The 27,640-nt window shown below is 37.9% G+C and overlaps 1 protein-coding gene across 1 annotated transcript in view; it reads left to right on the forward strand.

Moving 5' to 3' along the window:
• lpcat1 (lysophosphatidylcholine acyltransferase 1) overlaps positions 1-27,640 on the forward strand; it is a 40,743-nt gene that overhangs the window by 604 nt on the left and 12,499 nt on the right. Inside the window, exons 3-10 of the mRNA XM_081376878.1 lie at positions 14,835-14,974; positions 18,818-19,032; positions 19,621-19,733; positions 19,895-19,955; positions 22,386-22,444; positions 23,234-23,268; positions 23,759-23,813; positions 24,129-24,211. Coding sequence (XP_081233004.1) covers positions 14,835-14,974; positions 18,818-19,032; positions 19,621-19,733; positions 19,895-19,955; positions 22,386-22,444; positions 23,234-23,268; positions 23,759-23,813; positions 24,129-24,211 — 761 coding nt within the window. The remainder of the gene's footprint in view (positions 1-14,834; positions 14,975-18,817; positions 19,033-19,620; positions 19,734-19,894; positions 19,956-22,385; positions 22,445-23,233; positions 23,269-23,758; positions 23,814-24,128; positions 24,212-27,640) is intronic.

Here is a 27,640-nt window from a genome sequence, read left to right on the forward strand (position 1 = left end):
AATGTCAGAATTAGTTGTTGTTTTACTTGCGTTATTTCTTAGGATACAGTTGCATGCTTGTTTGTTCTGTACAGTTGTGAAATCTATATTGTTAGATTCAAAAGTGCTGATCTAACGTTACATGGGGTTTGACCAGTCTATGGGTTTGAAGCGAAATCAGTGAACCGAAAAGAATCCGGGTTAGGCTATCTTGTTTAAAATACAGATTTACAGATGAGTTACAGTTTGTTCTGTTACTCAGTGTGTCGTTATTTCAAGGCTGTCCAGACTGTATTTCCGTAGTGGAACAGCCTGTTGTTATAGTATGAATCACTGAGTGTGTGTTGGTCATGTTTGCCTGGCTGCCCACCCGGGTTTGGGTCTGTAATAAGATCAGAATTGACAAGGGATCAGGGCAACCAGGGAGCCAGTTCCTGAGATCTAAAATGAAATGAAATAAATAAACAAACTCACACTGCTGAAAAAGGCATCTTTTATAATCTAAATCTCGCACAAAGCTGTCTAAGATGATTATTGTCTTTTCTAACTTAAACTAATCAAATATGCCCATAGTGCAGAATATCTTTTTTTCATTGGTATTCTGATATCACTTGCATGAAAAGTGTTATTTATTTCCTGGCACTGGGTCACCATTGTCCTAGAAAAACCTGGAAATATCAGGCAATTTCAAAAGTGTGAATTTTTTTTTTTTTTTTTTTTTAGGCTGGGAAAGTTCATGGAAAAGTCATGGACATTTCTATAGTAAATACAGCCTTTGCATCATGTATTTCTTCAGCTAGAAATGACTCTTTGTTCATTAAACTTATTTTCACAAAATTTATGGTAACTTAGATCCCCGATATGCAGATCAGGGATAAAATCAACTTTTATTAGATGCACTTTGTGTTTGTTTTTTGTAGTTGCGTAGTGTTTTGTTGTAAAGCTGGACAAGCCATGACACAAGGTGAATGTTAAAATTAATAAAATTAATAGCCAACTGTATGGATAGACTGAAGCACGATCATGGGATGTGTATCCATCCAATTCTAAGTGATTTTGGGGGTTTGTCATGTTTTGTTTTTTTAGGAAGTTTTTTTTTTTTTTACTTTTTGGTTGTTTAAGGTTGCCTGATCCATACAGATCATAGATCAAAGTTTATAGTGCCATACAACGATCAGGCACAACATTAAAACCACCTGCCTAATATGGTGTAGCTCCCCGTCATGCTGCCAAAACTGCTTGAGTCATGGACTCCACAAGACCTGTCAATGTGTCCCGACTCCTGTGGCACCAAGACATTAGCAGCAGATCAGTCAGTAGTTCTCAACCTGCGGCCCGTCACTAATGCAAATGCGATGCATGATTTGCCGACCACATTTAAAAAATAACTCTGTCTCATCTTCTGTCCAAACATACCGCACCTTCTTTAAAGAATGATTGACTTTTACGTACGCCAGGTGACCTGTAAATGCGAAAAAACGGTTTCCATTGCAGTTTTGCGAAATATTGCTTTAATATTGCTCGAATTGCCTGAAAATCCACCTCATGCGAGCATAAAAAAAAAACATTTCTGCGATATATGGGAGTTTTGGTGAAATTGACATGTTTCCATTTGGCGTATTTTCAATTCGCAAGTTCAATTTGCACAATTTGAAGGGTAATGGAAACGCTGCGAGTTGAGCCTTGGTTGCCCATGACCCTCACACCAGTTCACCGGCTATCCTTCCTTGCTCTACTTTTGGTAGGCACTAACCACTGCATACCAGGAACACCCCATTTAGTTGCCATTTTGGAGATGTTCTGACCCAGTTGTCTAGCCATCACCATTTGTCCCTTGTCGAAGTCATTTAGACCTTTTTGCTTGTCCATTTATCCTGCTTCCAACCGATGAAATTCAAGAACTGACTTGCAGCTTAATATATCTCACCTATTGACAGGTGGTGCTGTACCGATATAATCAATATTATTAATTTAAAGTCACCATGAAATCCATTTTTTACAGAATGTTGCAGTGTTTATTATGAATGATTTATCCGTCACCCTTGCACATCATTATTTAAAAAACAATAATATGCCCTAAGCCTTGTAATCTTTAAAGGGGTCCTATTATGCCCTTTTACAAAGTCTTGATTTTGTCTGCACTAGAATATGCTTTCATGCTTGATTGCTCAAAAAAAACACAGTTTTTCACATATTTTAAATTACAGCACCTCTCCCCAGTCTGGCTCGAACGCGCTGAACAGTTCCTGTTTCGATGAAGCCCCTCCTTCTGAAATACACAATGTGCTGCTTTGATTGGTTAGCTGGCCCAGTGTGTTGTAATTGGCACCACTTAGCGCGTTCGGAAATGTAACACCCCTTTACCGTGAACGAGTTTCATCTGCTCAGGTGTAAATATTAAAGGAACACTCCGACTTTTTGTGACTTTAGCTTATTCACAGTATCCACCAGAGTTAGATAAGTCCATACATACCTTTTTCATTTCTGTGCGTTCTGTAAGGCCCTGTCCCAAATGGCGCACTTCATGCGGACTTTCGGTCTCGTGGACTTGAATTGCGCGTGCTCGCTGAGTCTACGAGTCCGTAGACTGTCCCATTCAGCATTTTACCGCTCTGAAGTGTGCTCAGCAGCGCCCCCTTTGTACCCTTGAAGCGGTCTTCCGCGAAGCCCGCATAGAAGCAGGCTTCACGCACTTTAACTACCCAGGAATCCTTGCGAAAGGCCAATCACACAACGGATGGGAGGAGATTTCACTCACGGATAATTGTTGACATGGCTGAGAAGAAAAGTTTTTATGACCTAAATGTACATTTTACCAGTTGTTCCCTACAGTTTATACAAACATTATGGTCATCGACCAGTGGTTGATGTCTCAAACATAATAATAGTGCGTTGAATAATACGATCACATTATGATTCATTTAATAAATAGAACCGAATATCAGGGCTTTACTGAGTCATATGTAAACATAGTATGAATATTGAAACCTGTAAATTCATCTGAAACTCATGCACATTTTCATTGTTTTAAAATTGCAATCTTAGTTCAAATGTAACATTATGTATTATTATGTACAACTGTATACATCATTTAAATAAGCATGATATATCTATTGTCTAATGCCCAGGTGATATGCACAATATCAAAATATAGAACTGTAAAATTAGGCTGTGTAGTGGACGTGGAGATGAGACGCTGGAGCGCAAAAAATGTGATTTCTCCTGTCCAACAACAACCAGACCTGTAATATTTCTGTCAGTAAGGTTATTTTTCACTCTGATGTCTCTGAAAATAAAAAGCTAGGCCTAGATGATATATTAAACTTTTTCTGTACGATGGGTAAATATCATATTCACAAAGCAATATACCTTAAATTCAAACCTAGTTGAAAATTTTTTGCTTATGATTTACAGTTATTCTTCACTTCAAAAAATCCCCTCCAATAAAAGAGCTTCGAAAATATCCTGTATTATAGCACAAGTTTTATATAAATTGTAAAAATATTTTATTTACTGTTATTATTTACTTTAATTTTCTCTGTATCCCCACATGTTCATGTTCATTGTTTTGTATTATTTCCATTGTAATGATATATATTGTAATGCAAAAAAAAAAAAAAAAAAAAAAAAACAGGCCGTTATTTCCGGCGTGACGATCGAGTCTGTCCCAAAAATACCTCTCAATGCGCCCTCGTGGACTCGCGCCAAGGGCCCTATAGGTCTGCACTACATGACGTCACCAAAGTGTGGACTCTGAGGAAGTCCACAAGTCCGGAGTGTGCCATTTGGGACAGGGCCTAAGTGTTATTTGACGCACCCACCGCTAGCCTAGCTTAGCACAAAGACTGGATGTAAATGGATATGGTAGCATACTAATCCCAATAAGTGACAAAATAATGCAAACATTTTCCTATTTACATGTTGTGATCTGTATAGTCACAGCGTGTACAAATAACAAGGCTATATGTGACAGAGACCATTTTTAATCGTATAAATACTGGGAACTATATTCTCACTAGGCATAGGAGCACAGCTACTTGGGCGGAGTGGCTACTTTGTTTACTGAACCATCAACAGGGCGTCTCGTGTGCTGCGCTAATCACTCCGCCCAAGTAGCTGTTTTAGTTTGACCACAAGATGGCTTTTGAGCGAGCGAAGCATAACAATTGCTCAATAATTACTCCGCCCAAGTAGCTGTTTTAGTTTGACCACAAGATGGCTTTTGAGCGAGCGAAGCATAACAATTGCTCAATAATTGGATATACAAATGAACACCGAAGGGTCAACACAGAGCTGGGCTTGCTGAACGTCTGAAACTAAAGTCTGGATCACTCTCTTTGGCTCAGCTACACACCTCGGACAAGTAAGTCAACTAATGATATATAAGTGTGTTGCTTTACTGTTTACGGTTACCTAGATTGTTACACGTAGAATGTGGCTGTAACATTAGCTATGCAGTTTATGTGTGTGAATACACACACTGTAACGCGAGTGTTGTACACTTATTTGTTATTTGGATAACCGTTTTCCTGTTGGTTATATGGCGCGCGCCATATCTGCATTTCAAGATCGCAGAGCTTGATGATGTAATTGTAATAAGATAAATTACAGATGTTACAGATCTCTCATGAAAAGGCAACAGTAGGTTAGCGTTAGCTACATGATAATAACTGTAAACCATCCGAATAAAGTACCGTATCCAGACATAATATTTTAAACTAACCATTCGGAAACGTCCTGCTGGAGCCGCTGAGTTGCAACTTCTTCATCCGGATCAGATTCTGGGTCAAACTGAAATGCTTGAAAGACTGCGTGTCTTCGTGCCATTGCAATATATCCAACGTAAACATGCACGCCACGGTACCGTTGCACAAGATGGTTAAGGGCACACCCACCCTCCACCTTGCGCCGCCTTTCTCCTCCTCATTATCATTTAAAGCTACAGACACCGAAACGGCCCGTCTGAAGGAAGCTCATTCTGGGACTGGCTTGTAGTGGCTATAATTCTGCACCGAGGCTGAATTTTTGGAAAGATTTCAGATACAGTACTAGGGACCACTAAGGCCTATATTCTGAAAAAGTAGCATGTCATGGGACCTTTAAGAATGTTAACTAAAAAGAGGATCGTCCAGAACTGATTTCATGCACAGACTTTGCAAGCATGGATTTCACAGGACAGAGTGGTATGTGTTTTTTTCTCTTTTTTTCTTTTTCTTATACATTTTAGATACAATGTTATCCCCCATTTAATCATGATTATTTTCGGGAAACTATGGTAATACAAACAGTAATCAATCACAAAATCATTGTTAATTATTTTAAGGGGCAGTGAACCATCTTACAAAAGTGAGAGCTTACAAAAGCAACAGAAACACTATATCAACACTTATGTTGGCTGGCAGGCGAGCGGAGCCAAACAGCTTTGCCCTTTGTTTACATCGTAGCAACAACATAAAACTCATAATTGGAACTGTTAATAGAAAATGCAACTACAAATACTAAGACATACTTAAGTTGTGATCCACAAACAACAGATTGTCCCAACAAAGTGGGAACTGCTCCGTTTTAGGAGAAGCTTTTGTGCACAGCATATATATATATATTATCAATGAAAACATTTTTTTATTTAATATTTCATGAATTCTTTAAAATCACTACCCCAAAAATGGGGTAATTGGGGTGATCTCAAATTGACCCTTATTTGTTTCCTATGGAATTTTGACTCAATCTAGTATAAAATCCTTCACAACTGACTGCAAACTGGCATTCAGATCTGGGTCAATTAGTTTGCAACGCCAATCAATTCCCAATGACAATCTCAAGTCTCGTCCTACATTTTATTTTCTCATTCCAGAATCTGTTTCACTTGGATATACTTCTATATAAAGGGAAGAAAATACTATCACAACTTCCGTTTGTCCTGCTCTCCCTGTTTAACTGTCATCTCGATCTTCTCAGCTTTTCCTGTTGTTTGTGGGGAATAGAAAGCAAATACATCAGTTGCTATCAGGCAGGAAATCCACCAGAGTCACTGATTTGATAATAGATCCACTTATCCTAACATTTCAGCAGGTAGATAGACCCTCTGAAAGGGGACAAGTATGGTCACATTTCATAAATCTGATGAGGTCAGATAATTGGTTACTAGAAAATAGTCCAGTCTCTCTCTCTCTCTCTCTCTCTCTCTCTCTCTCTCTCTCTCTCTCTCTCTCTCTCTCTCTCTCTCTCTCTCTCTCTCTCTCTCTCTCTCTCTCTCTCTCTCTCTCTCTCTCTCTCTCTCTCTCTCTCTCTCTCTCTCTCTCTCTCTCTCTCTCTCTCTCTCTCTCTCTCTCTCTCTCTCTCTCTCTCTCTCTGTTCTATTAGCCCACTGTTATTTTATAATATAGCATTCTTAAAAAATAAATAAAAAAACAGCAGTTTGAAGGATCCAAAATAGGCAGTGATGATTCACCTGATTTCCATATGCATCAGACTCAAAGATAAATGGACATTTGTGGTATTATGCAAGATTTTTTTTATAGGCCTTAGGGTTAGAAACACTATGAAAAAGCACAACATCTATTTATAGCATTTACTTGCCATATTGGAAATCTGTGAAAGTAGGTGTATCACCTACTTTTCTTTGCCGGCTCTTGTAAATGAGAGGAAACTTATTCAGACATCCGTTCTAGAGAGCTATTGGCATTAAAATGTTATAAGCCTTGCTGACAGTTAAAGTGGCAAGCTGGTAAAATCAATGAAGACCAATAGAAAGATCATGAGTAGGCTTGGAAAAACATTTGCATGAATGCTCCATCACGGAAACCCACTCTTGCTCACTCGGGTTTCTGTTGTTTTTGATGGCATTGCTTCATGCAAGTGTTCCTTTAGTGCTTTTTTACAGTTACGTAATGTATCTTTGAGCAACTATGGTCAAAACAAGCAGAATTCTTCAGATTCTCTGAAACTGCTCGAGCTGTAACATGAGCTTCGTCACTTTACGGTGTCTGTTGGCATTGTAAGTCTCATTGTGTTTCCTGCAGTGAGCGTAGAGCTTATGTTGTAGTACAGTGGGATCCAGGCAGTCAAGCAATGATTATATCAAAGATCAAATTTGAATTAGGGTTAATAAATTTATTAAGTAAAATCCAAAGTATTGTACCTAACAGATGAAGATTGTGAAGATAAGAGTATAGAGAAAGAAGGGCAAAATAAGTAAGATCTTTGCAGAATGAAAGGAGGGGTAGAAGAGACGAAGCAGCAGAAGATATCTGTAAGTGTAGGAAAAACTTACATCTCACTTTACGATCTGTTGTTGGTCTGATAAGAAAGCTCAAGCTGAATTATCCATTGTGTCAGTATTAATATATGTCTTCCTGTTAAAGGGTCGTGATAGGTCGTCGTGACCTTTGCAACTTGCAAGAGAGACAGAAATAGATGCAGGAGGTGTGGTTTTAACACCTTCTGAAACAAAAGAAAGCAAAGCTTGCACATTTCAAATATCAAATCTTACGTTACAAAATATTATTGCAGGAAAGGTGCATCTAGTTTCACGTATCTCAAATTCTGAGAACATCGTCACTTATGCAGTACTCGGAAGGCGTCCAATATCTAACAACATGAGTTATCAAAATATATCTTGTCAAATAGGAACTTTTGCAGAACATTTGAATATAAAAGTCATATCCTCAAACAGTATTACATTGATAAAATGAAATAGAATAATCATAAACGAGTAACAAATCATAAATGAATGTATGATAAAAATAAAGACATTATCATAAACATTGACCATTTTGGATACACCAGTTGTTAGATAGGAATGCACAATATGTCGGCCACCACATCGGTATCGGCCGATATATGTTAATTTTTAATGTTAACGGTCCGATAAGAAGATTTGGCTGATATCTTTTAGCCGATAAATAGGCTAATAGATTAGCTATTTCTTTCAGCTGAGACACTTCGTATGCACACTGTTCGCCATGATGGTTTTGATTTGTTTGAAATATGATTAAAATTTTATTTGGTAAGGGAAGTTGGCCACAGGAGTGTACTTACACTGGTTCAAACTAGGCTACTGTACTTTTTTTGTTTGATTTATGTTGAAGTGCTTGAGACATGGCTTTTAATGGTGAGACTTTTGTTTTTGTAATCAGGGCTCTCAAAAATTGTATAAAAATTCGGATTTAGATTTATCAGCCAGCATATTGGTTATCGGCTTTCAAATATAAAGAATTGTCTGTTAGCGATATCGGCCAAAATGTTCATATCGATGTATCCCTTAGAGAGAACGATTGATGGTGATCCGAAGGGAATGTGGAGTAAGCAAGAGCTCGGTCCCCTCAACCGTACGTGGCTGTGAAGTGCTCACAGCGAGAACTGATCTTAGTAGATCTCTCTAGCTGATCTCTCTAGAATGATTTACCAGAGTCATTTCCCTTGTAAACATGCACGATTGAGATGACATTGCAAGCAGTGTAATTGACCAAGACAGACCCAACAGCTTCCTGCTGTCTTGTCTCCACACACTCTTTTATTGGTATAATGTGATAGTTTACAAAGCAGATTTGGGTTCTGGCTTAGTTAAATGATCATCTGGGAGTCATTGAGTTTTGTAAGGGCCTCAAGCTTCTACAATGCTTAGCCCCTACCTATATTACATAGTCGGACAAGTGAAGTCTGTTGACATGAATGTGGTTGAGCAGGTTTGAGCATACGTTAAGTATGCTATACCTTGAAAAAAGTCTCAATTAAAATGGCCAAGCTCCTTTCAAAATGAATTTGTTCTCAGCATTCATTACACCAGAATAATAATGACAAATATAGTGCAAATATAGTTAAAATAAACATTATGTATTATGAGACCTTTATTCAGCAAGGATGCACTAAATTGATCAAAAGAGGCAATAAAGACATTTACAATGTTGCAAAATAATTTTATTTCATATAAATGGTGCTGTTTTAATCAAAGAATCATTAAGCAATGTTTTCAACATTGATGATGATAATAATAAGAAATGTTTCTTGAGCACCAAATCAGCATATTAGAATTTTTTTCTGAAATATCTTTTTTTTTTTACCATTACAGGAATAACTTACATTTTAAAATATATTCAAATAGAAAAGTTATTTTAAATTATAATTATATTTCACAATATTACTATTTTACTTTATTTCTGATCAAATAAATGCAGACTTTTATAAAAAAAATGTAAAACTCTTACTGGCCCCGAACTGATTGTTATTAAACGTGTTTAATATTTACATAAAAAAATGTAGGCCTATCTATTTATAATGTATTTTGGCATGTGGCTTCATGTGATTGCAATGTGACTTGAAGGGAGAGCTGAATTGCTGAGCTCGTGCAAACATATCCACGTCATGTGTTTATTTTGTCGTGTTTATTTTGTATATTAATAATTTCATCTAAACGCCGCTCTCAGCAGCGTGGGTAGTGTCGTGATGTTTGCTAACAGTATACCGCTGCTCAGGTATTTTCAACTTCTTTTTACCCCCAAGCAAAGAGCCAAAAAAAAAGTTTGCCATGAGTATACCAAGGCCTTAAGGGTGGTTTCTTTTTACTCGGACCAGTAAGCAACCACCTTGAATACCCTGAGAAAACCATAGCAACCACTCATAACACCTTAACAACCTTGAGGTCAGGCTCTTGCGTGGGCTTCGTTGTGACTCTAAGTAGCTCTTAACCCTTCTCAAAGACACAAGCATCATCCACCTGCTCTTTTACAGCGCTGCTAAAAGCATCAGATGCAGGTTAGGGTGAAGATGGGCTTCTTAACCAGCACATCCCCCTCATCCTCCCTCAGGCTGAAGCAGATGGAGAGTAGACATGAGGGGGAGGCTGTTAACAGGACCCTATAGGCTGGGATCAGGGCTGCGCCTCTCACTCCTGAGACATTATATAGTGGGTTGGGGTGGGGAAGGTCGAGACCGGGTTATAATTCTTGTTCTCAGCAAATGATTTTAGCTCTTTATTCTGTTTGAAAAGTAAGTATGTGTTGTTGTTTTTTTATTTTTTTTTTCAAATCCCATTGGGAATAAGTGCTTTTGTATGTAGTCTTCACTTATAATACATTTTACACTAGCTCCTTCTAGCTCTCTGCTGCTCCCTCCCTTTCCCAAGAGAGCCATTGCCTCAGCCTCTAGCTCAGTTTAATCTTTCTGTCAGGGCAGACTGCAGGAGTTGACAGCAGCTCTAGATAAATATATAAATACTAAACCAGCCACGCAGTTCATCTCCTCCTAATGGAGGCGACGCGTGAGCCCATCCACTTTTAATCACCACTCTCAGAGAGATGCTCCGCTCCAGCTCTGATCTCACGAATCACAATGACAACCTTAGCCCGTTGTGTCATAGCTAACTGCTAGTAAATTTAACAAGATGGGTGTCATTTTACAAATTCGTTGTTTGTGAATGAGAGACACACAGGAATAACCTTATTTTAGGCTCAACAAATGGAGCAGTGGTCAAGAAACTCACGCTTTTCGTGTCACGTGTCACAGTCGATTTTTCTTGGAAATTGGAAGCACATACTCTAAGGCAGATTAAATATTCATTAACCATTCCGGGTCTTAATGTGAGCTCGTTCCTGTCTTCTACTTTGTCATTGGTTCTTGCTACAGTCTAACCAAAAAAAAAAAAAAAAAAAAAATCTCAATTAGCTTTTAGCTGCAATCAACAAAGTTTTTGTACATATATTTTTTTTTACTCCAAGCTTCAGCAAGATTGGTTCTCAACCTGCTGATTTAGCCCTCTAAATTGTATTATGTGTTCTCAGATCTAGGAGTCGTTTGAAGCTTTTTTTTTATTTTTGAATTAAGTATCTTTTTATTTTGCATGTTTATTTTTTAAATTAAAGCAAACAACATGAGCCTGGTTAGTACCTGGATGGGAAACCTCCTGAGAAAACCAGCTTGCTGCTGGAAGAGGTATTAGTGAGGCCAGTAGGGGGTGCTCACCCTGTGGTCTGTGTTGGTCCTAACGCCCCAGTACAGTGATGGGGACACTATAGCAAAAAGCACCGTCCTTCAGATGAGACATCAAACCGAGGTCCTGTCTCTCTGTGGTCATTAAAAATCCCAAGATGTCCTTCGAAAAAGAGAAGGGGTGTAACCCTGGCATCCTGGCCAAATTTACCCATTGGTAATAAGCTGGTGTGTGGTCTGGCGCAATATGGCTGCCGTCGCATCATCCAGGTGGATGCTGCACATTGGTGGTGGTAGAGAGGAGATTCCTGTAAATCGCTTTGAGTACCCAGAAAAGCGCTATGTAAGGGATACCTCCGCTTCGCGTCGGGGTCCTGATCAACTTGTCGGGGTTGTATTCGCTATAACAACCGCCTTGTTTTACATTATCCCGCTTATTACATGGCTACCTACCAAATAAATCAATAATTTGACACAAAATATTGATTTAAAAAGGAGTTTATTGATTTAAAAACGATTGTATTGCGTCCGCTAAAGAAAATAGTCTGTTCCGTCTCTACGGTTAGAATCCTGTGTCCATAGCAACGCTCTGTTTTTCATGGCAACGGTGTGTTATACTTAGCAGCGGTCTGTTATCAAAAAATGACAGACCGCATTCTACTTTAGAATTCAACCAAGCCATGTAATAAATAAATGTAACGTAAATAAATGTAAATATACTCCAGAATGAACCCAGTTTAACCTTCTTGTTTGGAAATTGAATTGAAAGACCCCAAGAGCAAGCAATTTTATACATATATATATATATATATATATATATATATATAATATATATATATATATATATATATATATATATATATATATAGAGAGAGAGAGAGAGAGAGAGAGAGAGAGAGAGAGAGAGAGAGAGAGAGAGAGAGAGAGAGAGAGAGAGAGAGAGAGAGAGAGAGAGAGAGAGAGAGAGAGAGAGAGAGAGAGAGAGAGAGAGAGAGAGAGAGAGAGAGAGAGAGAGAGAGAGAGAGAGAGAGAGAGAGAGAGAGAGAGAGAGAGAGAGAGAGAGAGAGAGAGAGAGAGAGAGAGAGAGAGAGAGAGAGAGAGAGAGAGAGAGAGAGAGAGAGAGAGAGAGAGAGAGAGAGAGAGAGAGAGAGAGAGAGAGAGAGAGAGAGAGAGAGAGAGAGAGAGAGAGAGAGAGAGAGAGAGAGAGAGAGAGAGAGAGAGAGAGCTTTTCCAGTTGTTTATTTTGATTTGTCTTATTGCATATTTTACAATATATTTTTGCCTGAGCCAAATATACCTCAAACTGAACTGAAGACACATTTCTGGACAAGATAATGACTTTTTTTAAGTGCACAACTGCTTTGTGGTTAAACAGTGTTAAAGCTTCAATAATATATCTCTACTGGGTTTGTTTCGGTTAGAGGAACATAAAAAAAAAAATTAAGCGAAAATGATTCATTTTTATTAGTGTTATTATTATTATTCATTTTATATGTACAGCATTTGAGTCTCTGGGATCCCAAATGTTACGTGAACGTCAACAGAAAATTAGTGTTTCAGCACAAACTTCTGCTTATCATTGTGAGCTGAGGTCTTTAGATGTAAACCATTGATGAGAACATGAGATATCTGTGGTCAAGAGGTCATCAGAAACGCTGACGCATACCTAATCTTGCTCCTCCGATGATGTATTGTATCAGTAGCCAGTGTACAGTTGAGAAAAGCCTGGCAAACTACATGAAGTTGTGTGTGATCAGACACAGGATATTCAGGAACATTGAATTGAGTTTGCAGGATAAAACTATTGCAGTGCAATGCTTTCGTGTAAAGTCCATATCAGATACTATGATCTCTCTTTCTTCTGCTTTTAAATACCCTTTCTCATGGGAGAAGCATCTAACATCAGTTGAAATTTATCTCTTCCTTAATTCATGTTCCCTCTTATGTCCTTATGTGATCTTGTTTTCCTGATTTGCCTATAGAAGCATGACATGTGATGTCCTTGTGCTCTGAGCTAATGGTTCTGCTAGTGCAGTCATGAATGGCTCACCATACGCATTTAATTCTGGCATTCAAAAGCATTATTGGATTTTATGTTATTGTGAACTTTGTAGAAATCAGTGGCCTCGAATCATGCTAATGTGAAATGTTTCTGTTTGCTATGTATAAAATTATAGTACACATGCATTCTTTTTTTCTAAAGCCACATTTTGAAATACTAGACTATAGGGCTGTCACTTTTGTGAAAAAATCCTGTTCGATTTTTGACACATAAGTGTTTATTGAATCGATTGTTAAATCGATTTTCCATGTCTAAAGACGTTTCCATTTTAAACGCCAAATATGGGCAAATCCACGGACAACTAACAGGCATTAGGACGAATGTAAAGAGGGCGCTTGAGGAGCACAAGTCAGCAATATTTTTGGCGTGAAGTTTCGTGCACAATGACAAACAGGAGTGCAACATTCTCGAAAAACAATAAACAAGAGTGGACTGCCATAACATCAATGAAAAACATTGCTGCAGTCTTCAACGTGGCTGTGTTTACAGTTAGAAATGTCAAACAAATTTGCCTACGTAGGCGATTGTTGACTGTAGCCCGAATCTGTATCTGTATGCATGAGACTGTCTGAATACCGGCAGAATTTACATTTTTGTTGTAAAAAGAGAAACTTTATGCAGAAGTATAATTTGCTGTTATGTGTGTTGCGGGCGTATCGTAACGAGCTGGACGCGCTCCGAGAAAAGACCTTTAAAATCGATTCCCTATTTTTGTTTTCGAAACTTGTGTTGGTTGGTCCGATCGATTGCGCAATCGATTTTCGAACGTAAAGTGACAGCCCTATTAGACTATATTTGGTCCTATATGAAATACCTTTTCCTCCTCAGTTTTGAGTGTTCATTTTTACTATTTAATTAATTTTGAATTAAATGAAAAATCATGTATACGCTAATCAATAAAATCTATACAATTTTAACAATTTAAGAATTTATAAGAATTTTAACAGTAATATGATTTTTTTCCCCTCTAAATTCTGTATAGCCTAATATTTCTGGATTCTGTGTGTTGTGATCGAACAGAAATAATATTAAAAACGAATCAAATGAATTCATAAAACGGTTTAATTAATGTTTTATGATTTCTTTTAATATTGTAAAATGTTTTTTTTTCTTTTCTCCAAATATGTGTGTTTAATGTCTCATAAATGCCATCTCCTAGCTCCTAAAAATTACACACAGATATAATAGAATATTGCAGTGTGTGCAATGTGTCTGGTGACTTATTTGCAATTGCATCACAAAGTAATCAGAATTGATTTGATACTTTTAATGTTGGATCAAATCCATGAAATTTATCATCAAAATTGTTCATAGATGCATTTTCTAAAGCCCCAGGGTTCTTCATTCTTTATAGTCAGCTTTGTTTGAAGTAAACTTTAGATCATTAACTGCAAAGAATCTAGGCCTATCTCTTAAAGTCATGAAACAAAAATCTTGATACTTTTGTTCTCAAGCATTTCAAACACTAGGTCTCTTAATGTAGCCATTACATCAACTATCTTTCTTTGAAATCTCAATGGTTTTGCTTAGAAGAGCCGAATGTGAGCTTGGAACTATTGGCCTGTCTGTCAGTTAACTAGGGCTGAGTAGTCTAAATGTTAATGTTCTCCAGGCCAGTCTCTCTATGTCTAAGTTTTGCACAGCATAGCAAAATGCACTATGGTCTCACTGCATATTCTTGTTTCCCTGCATATTTTTGTTTCCCATCTCTTTCCATAAATGACCCTCATGCCACACAATTTCGGTGTGTTCTCCAGGTCCACAGCACTGTTTGAAAGCTATCCTGGCAAATTCTGGATCAACGTGAAAATATTTGGGATTTTAACCTCTGGTTACCTCTAACACACTCTTTCTCTCTCTCTCACAGATAGCTGTGATGTCTGTGACACTTTTCCCTGTCCGTCTGCTCTTTGCTGCGTTCATGATGTTGCTGGCCTGGCCCTTTGCGTTCGTGGCTACCGTTGGCCGTACTGAGGATGCAGTTGAACCACTATCCTGGTGGAGGGGGTGAGTAACAGATCAGAAATGTTAATCAGATGTGAGAGTTCGGGAACATTACACTGCCTCTACATTTCTGCCCTCTGCATGAGACTACACTGCTAAAACAGGCCAACAGCTACAGCAACCGTTGGCATATTCAAATGAGTAGCCAATGCGAGTATAGACGGTTGCATGATTCACTTCCTAATAAACTGCAGTCAGTTAACTTCTAGGGCTGTGTATCACAAAGAATCTGGCGATACAATATGTATCACGATACAGAGGTTACGATAAGGTATATTGTGATGTATTGCAATTCTGTAAGAAAGCTAATATAGTATTGCAATAATTATTTTTTTATTTTTTTATTTATTTTTTTAGGAAGATCATCTCATTTTAAAAACTGTCATAAAGAACATAAGAACAATGGAATCTGCATTCACATTTATATGACTAGTTTTTGTGCAATCTAAAGGAAAAATAGTAGATTGCTTGCAGGATTCTTTAGGTATATTAGCTTTATATATATTCTTGGATCCTGCTTTAAATATTCAGTCTTATATTACAGAAAGGGCATAGTCCACTTAATATATAATAGTGTAAAGCTACTTGCTTTAGAGCAATCTATTATATAAAACAGCATATGAATAAACGTAATGTGACTGAAGTTCTGAATTGCAGAGCTCGTGCAAATATATCCACATCGCTTAGATCAGAAGCTTTCTTAATTGTTTTCTCACTGCAGTCCTTTTTGTTGTTCTTGAGAGGAACATATTTAATATTTATATTTAATATTTAATTTGTACATATTTAATAATAACGGCCAATAGCACGGATGGCGTTAGGATGTTAAGTGAGCTCTAAAGGTGATGATACACGGGGCAACTTTTTGAGCAATGTTGCTGGGCAATGTTGCCATCAACGGGCAACCAGGTGAGACACAGGGCCCACAACCGATCTAAATTATCCAGATAGAATGGGAAAGTGCCCAAGCAACAATCTCTCAGCAAGATTGCCCAGCAACATTGCTCAAAAAGTTGCCCTGTGTATCATCACCTTTAGATACAGTGTGTATCCCGAGTAGGCCTATTGTATTTTAACATGGCTTCGAATAAATATTATTTTTTTGAGAATCGATAGAGTATTGCCAAACATACTAGTATCGCGATATTCACGTGTATCAATATTTTCTACTAGCAAGCAAGTAAGGTGAAAAGACCTTTAAAGGGATACTTCACCTCTGGAAAGATGAATGTGTATTTAAAATAGGTAATTTATGTAGAAGAAATGTGAAGAATTTTTTTAATTTGGAGCTTTCTAGACTGAGAAAAGCCAGAAAATGTATTTTTGGCTTATGTGGATGAAAGACAACAACTCCCAGAATGCACTTGCTTTGCTGCCCTAGGAGGCCACGCCTACCGGTTAGAGAGCGCAGTTGAAAACAACAAGCTTAGGCTACCAGTGAGTCTCCGTGACGAGTGTGCCTGGGATTTCGAGATCGCCCAAAATGTCCGGGATTCGGCTTTTGCGTTCTACAGTCGCCATTCATCGACTAGACATGTAGACATGTTTACAGTGGCGAGCAGGACGAGGCTGACGGCCACGGGAGAACGACGCGAGGACGATGGCGTCATTACTGAGACGCGCCGGGCCTCGCATCTCTCACGGAGGTGCGGGAATTTTCTTAGCAATGTTTAAAACGCACATCAACCGATCACTTGTTTAGCATTCATGTAAACACTACATTCAGATTCACCAATCGGAATTAATTCAGTTAGATTGAAACAAGAGGTGTGCATGTAAACAATGAATTGCGACCGCAGAACGCAAAAGCTGAATCCCGGACATTTTGAACGATCTCCCCCGCCGGACAAGTCCGGGAAAAGGAGGATGGTAGCCCCTACTACTCAGCTTTCTCCTACTACTCAGCTTTCTTCACAGAACAAGAGCCTGCAAGCTTAGCTTCCAAAGAAAGACGGCTGACTGTGTGAGTGAGATCCCACCCTGTATGGGCGGGCTGAACACATGCGGAACAGCCCCTACTACTGGCTGTAGTCTTTAGCCTCTGGCCAAAAAATCCTCCGATGACGCAAAATGACGATTTTTGCGTCATCGGAGGATTTTTTTCAGACAAAAAATACATAAATCTCTCCTCTCAGGGGGATATGAGGGTGGAAAGCACGGTAATTTGAAAATACTACAGGTTTTCTAGTCTACTAATACAAAGCTTAATGCTAAATCCTGAAGTATCCCTTTAAGATCTGTTTCAAGCCCCAGAGCTCTTCCAAAGAGTGTTTTCGGACGCAACTTTGTAATAAATTGTGCCATAGTCAAATCTCTCATGTGCTTTACGTCAGGGTTATTAATATTGTTTACATTTTTATTAGATTTTTTTTTTAGTTTCCACGCTATCATTGTTATTTATTTATTTTAGTTTGCATTGTTGTGTTTAAAGGAGGCAGAATGTAAAGGTTTCATGTTGTGTAATATATCAACATCTACAATTAATTTGTGGCCTTTATTTTAGCTTTAGAGTCATGAATGTGTATTTTAGTTTTGTTTAAGGTTTTCACAGTTACACTATGTTAGTTTTTCTTTTTAATTAATTAAAATTTTTTGGGTTTTAATTTTGTTAACTGTATTAATAGTAGGCTAACTCTGCTTCACATTTGGAGTGTCGTATGAGTTTTAATGCATTCACTGCACATCTATAGTGTTTTAATTCAGTATCATTGGGTTCCATTGTGGTTGAGACACTTAAAAAGCTAGCTGCTAACATCAAACTCTTGGAATTAACTGATTGAGTCTGTTCAGTTCGTGTGGTGAGCATTATATGGCGTGTGTGAATCAGCATTACTGCGGTTGCTCACCATGTAGGCTACGTTTAAATTCAGTCACTTGTTAGGATCCATTGGTTAGAAGCTTGCTGCCAACATAGACGATTACTAGGGTTTGGAACAAAGCAGTAGACTAAATATCCTCAGATATTTGAAAGCTAGCTCTTTCTCACAATTGTAAACTGCTAAAAATAAGAGAGGTGTATTGTGTGTATGACGTATATATGGCACACCTACTCACAAACACAGTCACATCACACTACTCCATTCACACAGTCTCCATTCCACTATCACCTGATAGCTTCCAACAGGGCTTTTTATATTCTCTCACTGTCTGTTTGTATGTCTGTGTGTGTCTTTCTGTATCCCATTGTGCGCAAGTTTGTTCTTGTGAGGTGTGGAGAGGAAAAGTTTTTGTCTTTGTCAACAGTGAAAGTTTGAACAGGAATGCTCAATTACAAATACTGGAAAGGCACAAGTCACGAAACTACGCATTTCACTACTGTGCATGTGGAGGGTGTGCATGTGCACGCGAGAGTGTTTCAGTGTGTTCATGAGCCAGCAGTGTTTCTAGTGCTGGTAACATTTAGCTTGAAGTCCATGTAGAAAGCTAAGGCTTAACTAGTTCAAAACTGAATTTTCAGCCTCCTCTAAAGACATGCATTTTTCGACATCCCAACAGTTAAAATATCAACCTAGCCTGTGAAAACAAAAAACGTACAGTAAAACATGAATTAATCCTAATTAGGCCTTTCTTTATACATGTTCCTGTGCATTATTACATTATAATGTAATATACTCTTTTTCATTTTTTTTGTTGTTGTAATTGAATATCCAAATAAGTTAAGAAATGCGTCACATTATTAAAGGAAAATAGTTTGCAATGCAGTTTCATGTCGACTGCTAAATGAGGTACTACAGTCAGTTGTATGTGAAGGCAATTGAATTGGCCCACAATGTCAGGAAGCAGATGATAATATTCTCCTACTAACCCTGTCTTTGTCTTCCCTTTTGTTTGTTTCTCTCTCTCCAGGCTGGTAGATCTGGCCTTAAAGGCCATCATGAGAGCCATGTGGTTTTCCGGAGGGTTTCACTGGGTCCGTGTAAAGGGACGGCCGGCTTTGCCCAGTGAAGCACCCATCCTCACGATGGCCCCTCACTCATCCTATTTTGACGCCATCCCTGTCACCATGACAATGGCGTCAATAGTGATGAAGGCAGAGAGTAAAGACATTCCAGTCTGGGGCAGTAAGTTTTTAAAAATATGAATAGACAAATATTTAAACTCTTTGGTTTGTTTAGTTCACCTTAAAGCTTTTGCATCTGATAAATTGAGATGTGTACTGTACTTGACTAACTGGGACTTGTCACAACACTTAGATATCGTTGCTCTTTTGTTCAGTTGGGATAAACTTCAACAGTAGTTTGGTTCAACTGCTTCTATTGTTCTCCTCATTTGCAAGTTGCTTGAGACAAAAGCGTCTGATAAATGAAAATGTAAATAAGATTTGATAAGATAATTTTTTTCCCTCTTTATGTAAAGCACTACTCTGCTGTTCACAAGTTTGTGGTCAGAAAGATTTTTTAAAATGTTTTGGAAGGAAAAATAGTTAAGAAAACTATCTGACATTTGTGTTTGCTTTGGGCCTATTACTTGTTTATTATAGAAAATCTCAATTTATACTCTTAGCATTTTGCAAGATTTGACTTGCCTACTTTTTAGGTCTCCCTTTTGTCACTTAAAAAAAAAAAAAAAGAGCATAATCTTTTATTGCTCTCTCTCTGTGACCCTCTATTCTCTCATTTGCCCCACCCTCCACTCTTTCTCCATTTTAGCTCTTATCAAGTTCATTCGGCCTGTGTTTGTGTCACGCTCTGATCAGGACTCTCGGAGGAAGACCGTTGAGGAGATCAAACGCCGAGCGTGTTCTGATGGCAAATGGCCTCAGGTACCACACAAACACACACAGACATCTGATATTTTGCATTTAACGTAATGTCATTCGTACAGTTTAAGTGTCCAAACACATTTGTGGGCCACTTTGTATCATTATTTTGTGAGTTAGAGCAGTACTGAGGTATTTCTCCTCTGACTGTGGCCTGTTTCCAGATCATGATATTCCCGGAGGGCACATGCACCAATAGATCCTGTCTCATCGCATTTAAGCCTGGTATGTGTAGTACGCTGTCTGTGCCCACCTCTGATATCTGCCGACTAAACGCAATTTTCATGTCTTGAATGAGTGATTTGTGTTTTTTGTTTTTGAGTCTTTGTAATAGAAATTTTAAGAATGTTTTTTGAGGATAATTTGCTGATATTTAGCTATCTATAGTGGGTATATGTGTGCTTTGGTGTTTGCTCTCTCTTTGTACCCTCTCTAATCTGCTGCCCATCATGGTTCACAACGCTGAGAGATCTGGTACTTGGCTTCCACTTCCTGTGTGCGCTGTGGAATCTGATGGTCTTTTTTCCTCAAATCCCCCTCTCCTCTGTCAGTCATTGTATCGGTTCTATTCCTCTAATCCCCAATCCTCCTCTCTCTATCCCTTGCTTATTTTCTCTTGTCTGGCTATCTCACTTTTCTCTCTACAACCTTTAATACTGGAGCTCTCAATGTACCAGACAACATCAGCTCTGCTGGTCCACAGCCAGATAGCTCTCCAAAACAAAAACAAGGCCAGAATCTGAGTCTGAATGTGTGCAGTGAGTTCTGGTGCTTTTTGATGATGTACAGAAATGTTTATAGTGCATTTTTTGAATAAACTGTGGTAATCAATTTCTTAAGCATATGATGTCAAAATTGTATTCCATTTTCATATAGTATGGCTTCCATTGGTATTTTGATGACTCGAAGGGCATCATAGTCTGCATGGATACTTTTAATTCTTCAGGAATAAACAGAAACAAAACATTTTACACTTGCTGTACATTGCAGCACCTCTATTCCCAGTCTGACTGATTGATTTCCGGTTTTTACAAAGAACAAAAAGCCAAAAGTCCGAAAAGCCAAGGGCACTCTGATTGGCCAGATGACACACTGCGTTGTGATTGGCCAAACACTTCAAGTGTGTATCGTATATGTAACACCCCTTTCCATAATCACGAGTTTCAGCTTCCCAGGCATATCAGTTAGAGCCAGAGTCAGATTCTGAAAATGCGGATGATCAAGCAGATCGTTCGGAACATACATTGGATAGCCACAAAATGGCAACAACAGTACAATTCTCTAAAGCCTCGCCGCCTTTCTTTGGGTGGGCATTATGTTAATATTTCAAAATGTGATGTAGACTTTTGCGGATGTGATATCTGGACATTGATCTGTGTTTTAGGCAAGTCTAGAGCAGGGGTGCCCAATCCTGCTCCTGCCGATCGACCTTCCTGCACAGTTCTTCTCCAACCCTAATCAAACACACCTGCCTTTAATTTTCAAGTGATCCTGAAGACCTTAATTGGTTGCTTCAGGTGTGTTTGATTAGGGTTGGAGATGAACTGTGCAGGACAGTCGATCGTCAGGAGCAGGATTGGGTACCCCTGGTCTAGAGCAGTGTTCTCTGTAAGATAGAATAAATCTATTGTGGGAATAAATGAATTTTTGCTCCGTATAAAACTACCAAACTGTGCAAAAACCTGGATTTTTAAATATAAAATCATTATATTTTATTGTATTTTATTGTATTGAAAAACAGAGAAGCTGCAACTGTGTATGCAAAATGGTGCTTTTGACTTATTTACGTTCTGCTCTGCCTAAAAATTACAGGCACATGTGGACGCTTTAAGTATAAACCAAGCTTTAGTCAAATACCAGCACAGAACATCTCTATGGTGAAAGATGCAAATGAATAATGGGTGTTTTGTATATTTGCATTGACCTGCTCTGTATAAGAGCTGTGTTGAGTTTGTCAAAGGTGAGTGAGTTCAGTCTCTGTGGAGGGTTGGTCAGTTTCTATTAACAACATGTAATAAGAAGCTGCTTGTAAGCTGAAGGGCATCTCTCATCTCTCTAAACCTTCCCAGAAGTGATGAGATTTGACTGGCACAGACTGATGCTCAAAATGTCGAGAAAACAAGACTGTGGATACAACTCGTGTATATTGCTTTGTTGTTTTAAAAAGTGAAACACAAAAGAGGACAGTTAGCAAAAATGGCAATCAACTCCCATATTAAGATGCAGGTCACTTTTTTTAAGAAGTGTTTGAAAGAAAATGACAAAATAAACAACCCACCTTACTAAAAGACACCTTTAAGTGTAAAGATCTCTTGAGTGAATGTTCAGCTAATAAAATTGTCTCTTGATGGAAACACTTAATCCTCTAAATTATTTAGTATTATTCATTATAATAGGTACCATCTTGCAAAGCTGGAATGTTAGCAAGTAATTGGTTTGCAGTGAAATCTGAATATTAGAAACACTAAAGCTGGATGAGGTCGTGGATTTGGATACTTAAGTTCACACTCACAGTCACACAGAAGGGTCATGTTTCAAATGGGACAGGCTATAGTTTTGATGCCACACCCATCCCTTGGAGTGAAACAAGGTCAAAGCATAGGATCTCTCTGATTCCCACTCGTTTACTGTCCTTTTGTCCCTCCTTTCCTGCAGGTGCATTCATTCCTGGTGTTCCTGTGCAACCTGTGCTGTTGCGGTATCCTAATGAGATGGTAAGAATAACCTCAACGCCCAAACAGGGTGTGTCATTAGTGTCACTGATCTGTCTGGATCTGTGGATTATGTGTCTTCAGTCATGAAGACTTTATATATTTAATTTTACAGCCCAATCAAATAAGCTATACTTTTTTTTTTGTTCCACTGTTGAAACCTTTCTCTTTTTGTCTGTCCGTCTGTAATGTCTTTGTCTCCTTCTCATAAATAATACAAGCCCAGCAACCAGGTTTCATTTAGACTCCCTGGAAAACTTCCCTGGCTCTTCTCTTAGCATTTATCGCTACTGGAATTTAAGCACGGGGCCCTTAGAGTCAAGGTTGTGCTGTCAGAGGAGCAAGGACAAGTTCAAGTGGTTGGGTCGTGTGTGTGTGTGTGTGTGTGTGTGTGTGTGGACATGTTTTTCTACACCGGTGGGGACTTAAACCTGAATGCACACAGACTCATGGGGACTCGTGTCACCGTGGGGACCTAAATTGAGGTCCCCATGGGTACAAAAGCTTATAAATCATACAGAATTAGTTTTTTTGAAAATGTAAAAATGCAGAATGTCTCCTGTGATGGGTAGGTTTAGGGATAGGGGCAGTGTAAGGGGATAGAATATACAGTTTGTACAGTATAAAAACCATTACGTCTATGGAGAGTCCTCACAAAGATAGTGCACCAGACGTGTGTGTGTGTGTGTGTGTGTGTGTTCAGGCTAAGGTGGATACTGCCAGGGACTCATGATTTTGTTTGAGATGCTAATCCCATTCATTTACATCTTTCTCTTCTCACTTCCTTGACAGGATACAATCTCATGGACGTGGCAAGGGCCTGGAGCGTGAGTCTCTTGAGTTCCTTTAAAGGGACAGTTCACCCAAAAATTTAAATTCTGTCATCATTTACTTACCCTCATGTCGCTCCAAACCTGTCTGAGTTTCTTTCTTCTGCTGAATACAAAAGAAGATAATTGAAGAATGTATTATTATTATTATTATTATTATTATTATTATTTGTCTAGAATCAATGGGTTCTCTCAATTTCTCTTTTTATCTCCCACAGAATAAATAAATGCAAACAGGTTTGGAATTACATGAGGGTGAATAAACAATATGCATAATTATATAAAAAAAAAAACATTTTTTGTTTTTGGGTAAGCTATACCCTTATCCTTCCTCTTAGTATATTATAATGACAGTATTGCTTTATGGAAAAAACATTACAGGGGAAAACAACCTTTAGAGAGTCCTCTGGGTCTAGAGTAATGGTCAAGTTTTATGTGCTTGTATATATATTGTTGAGTTAAAATTAAATACCATTATCTTTTTCAGGTTTAAGATTTTATGGCTCACATTATGTCAGCTACATAACTTCGTAGAAATAGAGGTGAGAACTCACATTTTGGTGTAATGTTATGTTAGTATTATTTATTTACTAAAATAATGTTTTGAGTTTTAGCTTTTATATTTTCATTTTTTTTTCCAGTTTTAGTCAGTAACTTTAGTACTTCAACAGCTTATTTTTTAGTACTTTTCAAATGTATTTATTTCAGTTAGTTGTCAATTCAACATTTCTAATTTTCATTTCATACATATATATATGCTAACACTTTATTTTGATGGTCTGCTAATACTCTTAGTTTTTTTGACATGTAGGGTTATATATATATAATGATAATAAAAAATTGTTCTTTCTGTCCAGTATCTTCCTACATATACCCCATCAGAAGAAGAGAAGGAAGATCCAGCCCTGTTTGCCAGTAATGTGAGACGCATCATGGCCAAGTGAGTGAATTTTAAAAAGGCCTAACAAACTTATGACAAAGATTTTTTTTCTCACTTTATAAAGGGTATGCACATGACGTCACAGTGGCAAAAAGACTAAGTTGCAGCATTGGTTTTCATCATGAATGTAGCGAATAACACATTTGCTAGCGAATAACACAACAGCTTTGAGATTGACTGTACAGATAGATTTGACAAGAAATCTGAGGTATATTTTTACAGACTGCCGAAAGCTACAGAAAAGAGAAGCAAATGGATCGCTGCAAATCACAGAGACAACTCTAGGCAGCGTAACATTGATTTGCAGTTGTCATTTTGTGTCAGTATGTTGAATTTTGAGGTGTTTTTAAATAAACACTGACAAAAACGATACAAGTTTTTGGGCTGGACGATAATATATATATATTATAACATTGATATAAGTGATCACATGGATTTAGACCTACCTATATTGTATATTTATATAAAGCGTTCACAAATATGCTGTATGTATTTCCCTGGCGTGGAAATCAGGCATAAATGTCAGGAAACATGATTCCTGGCTGCATGTCAATATCTATGGATCACTGGATAAGTTGTAAGGAACACTAGGCCTATATTGAGTCCAACCTTTAGTTTAAACTGATAATCGTTTGTTTTACTCGCGTTTTCGCAGTTTCCCCTATTAAATCCAGTCATGAAACAGGCTCTTTTGCCACTCAGTCAGGCTGAGGGGGCGTGTTTTTTTTGCGGGAATGTTACGTCAATGCATACCCTCTATTTCATGCTGATCAAAAGAACTGAGAGGTCTGTTTGTTTGGCTTTACATTTCATCCTATTACCCCTGGTTTCACAGATGAGGCTTAAGCCTAGTCCCAGATTAAAGTGCATGTTTGAGCTGTTTTAACTAAAGCAACTTGTACTGACATATCTTAAAATATGTCATTGCCATTGTTTTGTCTCAAGATGCACATAGTAATGTTTTTTTTCTAAGGCATGTTTATAAAAGCTACTTGAATGTCCTAATTGAACTAAGGTCTAATCCTGACTTAATCTAAGCCCTGTTTGTGAAACCAGGCCTTAGTGCTGGGCGGTTTGACCAAAAATCAACATCACGGTTTTTTTCTAAATTATACCGGTTTCACGGTTTTAACCGGTTTTTTTTTTTTTCCCAAGCATGATGGGTGTTAACCACATTTTCTACTGAGTGAGAGAGGAAATACTGCAGTAGATTTACTTATAATGCCCTATTTTATTGTCATGAGTGAATATTATAGAAAAAATCCACACTAATATTAATAATACAGGTTTGCAAGGCTGTTTACAAAGAGGTGCCAGCAGGACGCGCTTTAGGAGCGGCAGAAACAGTGGTTTCCCCGGTAACGGCTGTACACAAAGCAGCAACGCTCATAAACACTGCTTTATCAGGAAAGATAAAGAAAGATTCAATCGTAATAACAAAGAAACTTTTCTAAAGACCGTCAGATCAGTTCAGATACGTTAATACAGTATAAAAACACGCGCTCCGCGAGAAAAAAGACACTCTCACCCCCACACGTCTCGTGCCCATTCTAGTCAATACCCAGAGGGCAAAGGGGGTTTAGCAGACATGGGCTGCTGTAAAAGGTTGTCATATAAAAATGAAATCTATGATGTCTGAGGATCACAACCTGGGTGGCCAACCCAGTCAACAAGCTGCTGGAAACTTGTAATTAGGGTCAAAACAATGTTACCTCAAATTCGGCTTTAACTCCCAGAATCACCCAAACATGCTAAAACAGTTTAATTATATTCATGAATCGTGAGCCATATCTCCCTGATACTTTATGCTAGAAACAAACTGAGCACACCTTTAGAAAGAGTGGAAGATAAGCTTTTATCTGATGCCTTGATTGTACATGTAATTAGAATGTAAGAGTTAACAATGCCTCTTAATTCATAGGTAGGCAAAAAAAAAAAAAAAAAATATTGAACATTCCATTTGTAATCGGTAGCATTCTTTTCCCTTTGTTGTTGTTACAATAAACAAATTACCATGTAAAGTTAACTTTTACTGGATGAAATCATATTTTGATTTTTTTTTACTAACCAGACAGTCCTCATGGCCCATAACACATTTAGGGGGAATTCAATTTCAAGCCTATAATAGCCTGTCAATTCAAACAAGATCCAAGAAAGAAGTTTACCATTAACTGGTGTTAATTTTATACTGCTCTGTTTCTGTATGTACAGTATATCGTTTGCATATTTATGCAATATCAATTATTTGTATTGCAATGTCTATTTCTAATATTCTTTCACAAGTGGGATAGCTTTATTTATTCTATTAAAATAAAAAAAGGGATTTGAGGATTTTGGGTTAGGCTGGTTAGTGTTCAATCCTGGTGTTTGGAGTGTGAGACAAAGGTACTGACAACTAAATGCTGAAAGACTAAAACACACAGGAGTCATGTGTGGAGTAGGTTTAAAAGTATTTACTGATTAAAACTGTTACATTAAGTAGCAATTTGTACCAAAAAACAAAACAAAAAAACGAAACAGACAAACAGATTACAATTCAGGGTGATAACTAATTTCTGTAATAATGTTTATACAATTTGTTTAGCTGTTTCGGAATCACCGCTGCTGTCGCTGCTCTCTAGTGTTTCAGCATGCTGTGTCCTGCTACATTTGGTTGCCAACCCCTAGCAACGGCATCCTATGTAGCATGGAGCAGTTCTTCTGACAACCTTTAACCAGAGATGGGCACAAATACATCAAAAAGTATTTAATGAAAATACAAGTAATTTGTAATTTGAAAATACAAAAATATATTTTTTACAGTCTTCTGTAGTGTAAGTGTGGCGTTAGGTACATGTAAGAGTCTAGAATATTGCAATATTATTGTTTAGTGCAGAAGATGCGCTTTTAACGTACATGTTGCCACATACTGTCATAATAAAATATAATTACGCATATAACACTATATTTGTATTATTTACACAAAAACTAGTTAACGCTGCTGTGAGGGTGTTTCTAATAGCGCGGCTGTGACAAAGTTGACAACTTTCTTTCTTCCGACTGCCATTATCTATTTTTTTACTCTTTTTGAAAGTTGTGAAAACACTGTTGTGGCCTTTTTCTTTTGCTATTTGAGCAAATTGGAACACAAAAATATATATTTAATGTAGTCTTTCATTCACTGCTATAGAAGTTAACCCAACTATGATGCCTTACACTTCTGAGAAACCCAGAAATGTGAACAGGGTCAATAGGATGTGTCACATCACGTGATTTACTTGCCAAAAACTGTGATAGGCAATTTGGTAGTCCTATTTGTATTTTATGTCTATGGTCCTAGGGATAGTTCACCCAAAAAGGAAAATTAGCCCATGATTTACTCACCCTGACGTCATCCTAGGTGTATATTACTTTCTTCTTTCACAAGAATACAATCAGAGTTATATTAAA

The sequence above is a fragment of the Scardinius erythrophthalmus genome (assembly GCF_964197995.2).
Source record: "Scardinius erythrophthalmus genome assembly, chromosome: 10".
In the NCBI taxonomy this organism is placed as follows: Eukaryota; Metazoa; Chordata; class Actinopteri; order Cypriniformes; family Leuciscidae; genus Scardinius; species Scardinius erythrophthalmus.